Raw genomic sequence first — 6,055 nt, forward strand, 5'->3', positions numbered from 1 at the left:
AAACTACCATTTGGATGAGTGTTCCTGTCGAAATGAGCGTTCAGTAATTCCAAAGCTTGCGGTGTGAACGAGGTTCGTCGCTTTCGTTTTTTGCTGGGTTCAACGCCGATGAAATCCGTCAGATGATTCACCCCGCTTTTGTACCTGTAAGCAGACACACTGTTCTCGCTCGTATCCACCTTGTTAACATATTTTAATGAGCTAATAAAAGGGAGAAAGAAAAAACAAGAAGAACGAGAGGAGCACGGAAAGCGTTCAATTTTAATCTATCCACCCAATTATCTCCCGAGTTATTCCTTTTACAGAAAATATTTCAAACGGACTTTAATGTAAAAAAAATAAACACTACAGTTAATTTTTTATTTCAAATGGTATTTCATGTAAATGTTAGACCTTACTCAACATATATAAATGAATAACATATATGAAAAACATCCCCGTTCGACTTGGTATAAGGAAACCCAATTTTAATCCGGCGCCCGTGCAAATACCCCGATCATGCTTTAATCAAATATTAAAACAAAACACGCAAGCGTTGGTCAGCCGTGTGTTAACTCGGCAAACTTTCTCTACGTCAAAGCTCGTCCCATGGAAAACGGAAGCGGCGTTGTAAACAGAAGAGGAAAGAGACGAACGTGGAACGTTCGTAGACTGATCTAGTCGATCGCCTTCGTTCGGAAAAACGACGAAGACTCGTTGGAAAAAGGTAGAGGAGGAAGAAAACTGTTTACAGGGCATTCATCCCCTATGGGCCAGCGTGGACGATGAATTTTCCCGAATGGAACGCGACGTCGCCGGGCACAAATGAAATTAGCGATCGAAGCGTCGCGGCGGCTTCGAAAAAAGCCCGTAACCGTAAACAGGAGAAGTTCCGCCGGGAATCGCGGCTAAACGAGCCAGAAGGGTGGAAGGGTCGCCGGCGTCCCGACGCGTACGAGGGGGCGTAGTACGCGGACACCGCCGCGGAATTTATGTTTTTAATTTAACTCCGTATGACCAACTGTCGAGCCACGCCGAAAAAAGTGCGGGCCCGAGCCATTAGCATCTCTCGCGCGGTGATATTTCGTCGAATCGGCGAAAACAATATGCTAATGGAGAACCGGACGAAGAACCGATGCTTCGGAACAGAAGGGGTGGCTGAGGCGAGGGGTGAAAACAGATACCGTCGACGATTAAAAATGTGTTTCTCTGGCGTTTAACGGATGGAAACGAATGATGTTTGGAAGTAATGATCGGATAGACTGATTTATACGACTGGTAGATTAAACGTTTGCCAGGGAGAAATTTTCTTAACGCTAAACTTACCACGCTTGGTTAAATTAAAAATATAATTTGTCAAAAATGCTGTGAAAAAAGAAATAAAATAATTATTATTTAGATCTTAATATAAGAAAATATATTTTTCTTCATTTGGAATAGGAATAAGTATACACGAAGTATCGGTAGGTTGTGTTAACCCCTTCGCTACGACCGAAAATTTTAATAATACTGTGACTGTCGTAATAACTAAATATTAACAAGAATTTCTGAGTGTTTCATATTATTTCCAATAACCGTGCTATATTAATATTAACACGGTTTACCGATGATTTAATTACCGATTCCAGAAACAAACAAATTTAATATATTGACAAAAAAGCTTTTTGCTTCTGGACAATGTTGTTCAAAGTACACGCTGCATAATTAAAATTAACCATACGGTAGATTATATTTTTCCTACAAAGGTGCTTTATTTTCGGTACAGCACAGTGTATTGATTGCTTTCCTGTTATTGGCCCTGTGGCTTGATAAATGTTCGAGCCAACTGACACGCCGAAATGCGAATTCGATGATTAAGAAAATATTAGAATCTCCTGGTTACAGAAAGATAAAATTCAATATCTGGCTGTGATCAAAAGGAACATATCTATCGAATTCAGCACGGATTACGTTTTCAATAATCTTAATAAACGCGTGCTCGCGATAATAAATGAAATGACTACGAAATGATAAACGTACGCTTACAAAGGGAACGTTATTAAAACGCGTGCGTTGGCAGCGAGGAAAGCCGCGACGACGAAGAGGGACGAGGAGGACGAGAGAGAATATCAAACTGGCGTCGAGGGTTAGCTCGAGCACGTATTCCAGCACAGGTGAGAAGCCAAACGAAAAGGTAGAAGGGAACAAGCACGGCTAACGACGAACAAGGACACCGCTAAACGTGTTCGTGAGGTTTAATCCACGAGGGTAAGAGAATCAGAGAGTGTAAAAGAGGAAAAAAATTAAACGCTGTCACGAGAAAGAAAGAAACTTCCACTTTAATATTTCCCATAGTCACGTCATCTTCAAACACTAATTTCTCCCTGAAACGATTAACAATTCCTATGGGAAAAACACGATATTAAATATTAATCCCTTCAGGAATAGAAAATTCATTCGGGGGAGAGTCAATTTTACACAATTGAAACTAGTACATCTAAATTTTTTCAAGATTACCTAAGAACTTCAGGTATCGAAGCAGTAGTCTGCGAGGAAAGAGAAAATGGAGATAAACGACGGGAACGAGTAGAAAGAAGGAAGTGTTGGCGTGGGTGTACCAATGGAATCGAGCAGGTATTAGCGTGTGGGTGGCAGAGGTAAGAGGTAAAAGCCATGGAGAAAGAGGAGAAGAAACGACAGAGTGTAAGAGTGGGAGAGGAACAGCAGGCAGGAGGGGTACATCAGAAACCTGATTTTAATTAGTCCACAGTTTAATTACTCGGCAGATAAATCGTGCACGTGCACCGCATAAACTAGCCGCTTTCATTTTTCCCCGGACGCGGCCGGCACGGTCGCGTTTACCTCTACGCCGCGAGAATGCGGGATGGGTCATTGTTACTAGCTCGCTTTCCGCTCGCGGAAAGAGAAATGACCGTGGTTAAACCGTCATCGAATCGGCTGAATAATCGTCGACTAGCTGACCGGTCTGAGACTCTTAATCCTTCCATGCCGAGGCTTTCTTTGAAACTGAGCTGGAGGTGAATCGTTTTTCTTCGAAGGGTGGTTAAAAAAAATATTTAAAGGAACAGTGTAAATTTTAGAAAATAAAAACAGTATGAAATACAAAATTAATTTAAAATTCAGACTCTCTCCATGGTCCGCCATCCGAGGATTAATTGTATCCTTCTAATGTATCTTATTAATTATCAATAAACATGGTAAAACTCAATATCAATTTCAATGATTATTCAAAGAATAAATTAAAAAAAATAAAAAGAAATTAATACATCACCATCGGTAAATTGAAAAAGCAAAAAAGAATGATCAGAGATTGCGGGATAAAACGCGTTATCAAGAGCGAAGTCATTAAAACGGGAAACGTTTCAGTGTCGGTAATACCGCTGGTGGATGATTCGCCACGCGAAGGTGTTAATGCACAGTCAACAAATCATTTTGTTCGTTTTGGGAAAATCTGTTGACGCTACGCCACGGGAATGCGGAATGGGTCATTGTTACCGGCTCGGCCGCGGAAAGAGAAATGACCGCGTGCTCCTGTCATCGAATCATCCGGTTCACGGTCGTGATATGTATATACACAGCCGCGTACGTTACCCTATATAAAACCGTGCGTGTGTGTGGTTTTTTGCATACACTATCCGCACCGTACATACACGTACTTTCCGCGCTTTTACCGACAATAAAACGGTGTCACGGTGAAATCGAAACTATAAACCGTGTTAGGTGTCGGTCGCTCGTAAAATTCGCACGATCGACGCCCTTAGATTGTTTTACCAATTAAACGAGCCTCGTTCGATCAGAGAATATGATCAGGAATAATAATCGAGAGGCAATAAGATCATACGTAGAATCAAGAATATAAATGCACATTTAGAATCAATATATTAGTTTAAATTTAATGTGTACCAGATATGTTCATTTACAATTACAACTACGAAGCAAAGTATGAAAAAGAGAATCGGTAAGAATCGGGGTGGGAAGACAATAAATCGAAAGACAGCAGGACGTTCGTTATGAGGTCGGTCGTGTCGGCGACCACGGGCAAAGGATGAATTAAACTTTGAATTTCGCTAATTACAGATCCTGATACAGAGTTCGCAGAAAATTGAAGTGGCCTGGACTGCGTGTATTCGTGAACAAGGCAAAAGCCGATATCCTCGAGGAGGAAGCCGATAGGCGACTTCTTTCGCGACACGAATAAAACCGCCGATACCTGTATCGGCCTGAGCACCGTCCCGCTAACGGTTTCCCCCATTCTAATTAACATTCCGCGTATTTATTAGACGCGGATCTGCAATTAATCAGGTGGATTCAATTAGCGAATTACCAATTAGCACGCACGCGTTCACACGCTCTCGGACACCGCTTCAGATCCTGTTGGACGATTACGGAATAATCGTGTTCCATGAAACGGCGACTTTAAAAACGATCGTCTTGAACTATAATTCTAATATTCTGAAGATTTAAGATACGAAATGTTTGGAAATGATGGATCTTTTTGAACAAAAACGAAATTCATGGAGGAGGGTTGAATTTTTATTAAATAAACTCACCTCTCTTCAGCCTCTTTCATCCACCTTTCGAGGACCGGCTTTATCTTTTGCGCGCTCTTTGGCGTGATGTCCAACTTTTCGAATCTAGAGCCAACAATAAGTTATGATTCTCGTTCTCTCTGTTCGCGTTTTACGAACAGACGAACTCGAAAAAGATACGATTCCACGCGGAAGACGTAAAGACATGATTTAAACAAACTCTATTTAATTTCAATTTCATCCCTTGATGATTACTCGGACATTAAATTAATTTTAAAAAATAAGAGTCGTCACTCTATTAATATTTGAAATCATTGTTGGTCACGAGAAAAAAATTTGATATTTAAAAAAGTTTCTGGCCAACCCTTAATCTTTTCCTCGTTCATTCTCAGTGAAAATTGAAGAAAGACAGGTCCATGAAAATTCGTCTTTTCGTCTTCGGCTAAAGGAGCACTAAGAGGCATGCATTGACTCAAAAAACAGGACATTGACAATGCGTGCATGCTTAGAGGTTTTGGTGATGCCGTGTATGATGTTGCCAACGCGTTTGATCGTTCTAAACGAGACACGTTATTTGTTCAAGAAAAACAAGATCAACGACTAGAAACATGAAAATCTAAGCAACACATTCGACGGACGCCAAAATTTAATAATTTTTTTTTTCTCCTTTGTTCGCGAGTTGGCGACATCATGCCCAAGTTTGCCAATGCCCTGGCTCGAAGAAAATTCGTTAACAAGTGCTCCTTTCGCATCTGATTTTTGCCAGAAACGGAGTTAGAAATTAGTTAAGAGTGCTCGCAGCTATACCCAAATATGTCCCATTCGCAACTATCGTAACGTGAGATGATCGGTAGAGAATCGATGACGAACGAAGGAAGAAAGATAGATAGAAAAGGAAGACACAAGAAAACTTTGTACCGGTTCTTGTTAACGAAATAACGTGATTAACCTTTTGTAATTTGGATCAACGAAGTCTCGCATGCTTGGGTATAACTGCTATCCTTCGAGAGGATTTGAAAAAAGTTTTTAGATCTTTAGGTAAATTAAGTAGAATGAGGGGTGAACGTACGTAGCGTGCTGCTGAGAGGCAATCTGCGTGGCAGCGTACATCTGGGTAGCCAGGGCACTGGGGAACAATCACCAATGCTTAAATTAGTCGTTACGATAAGAACTCTTGGATCTAGAAACAGTGTTTCTACTTGCCACCGGCATTACCACGATGGTTCCTCCCGTTCTCACGGGGCAAACATTGATCATTATTTAGAAATGAACATTCCTCCTCGGAGAAATGAATTTTTCGAGGAACCACCGTGGCAGATCACACATTATACATTTCTCAGAGAGTACGGATCGCGTGAAAATTCAATAACGTTCTGTCAGGGATCGGTTAATTCGATGTATTGCTAATTGAACGCGGATTCAGGGATATACGGTGTTAAAGTTTGATCCTTGGTCTAGAAATGTATAGGAGGTAGATATTTTATTTCTATTATTTTTCCCGGCCATTTCCAGTGACCTGGCACACTGTTGTTAATGGTAACCTGTAT

At 41.0% G+C, this 6,055-nt stretch overlaps 1 protein-coding gene across 9 annotated transcripts in view; it reads right to left on the reverse strand.

Moving 5' to 3' along the window:
• Positions 1–6,055, reverse strand: part of pdm3 (POU-domain protein pdm3) — a 124,147-nt gene that overhangs the window by 3,994 nt on the left and 114,098 nt on the right. For 5 of the 9 annotated variants that reach the window (XM_034322829.2, XM_034322825.2, XM_034322832.2 and 2 more), the window contains 3 exons: positions 5,578–5,634; positions 4,530–4,613; positions 8–159 (listed from right to left, as the gene is read on the reverse strand). In XM_034322829.2, coding sequence (XP_034178720.1) covers positions 8–159; positions 4,530–4,613; positions 5,578–5,634 — 293 coding nt within the window. The remainder of the gene's footprint in view (positions 1–7; positions 160–4,529; positions 4,614–5,577; positions 5,635–6,055) is intronic. The other 4 variants (XM_034322827.2, XM_034322828.2, XM_034322830.2 and 1 more) reach the window with 3 other exon arrangements.

The sequence above is a fragment of the Osmia lignaria genome, chromosome 4, assembly GCF_051020975.1.
Source record: "Osmia lignaria lignaria isolate PbOS001 chromosome 4, iyOsmLign1, whole genome shotgun sequence".
Classification (NCBI taxonomy): Eukaryota; Metazoa; Arthropoda; class Insecta; order Hymenoptera; family Megachilidae; genus Osmia; species Osmia lignaria.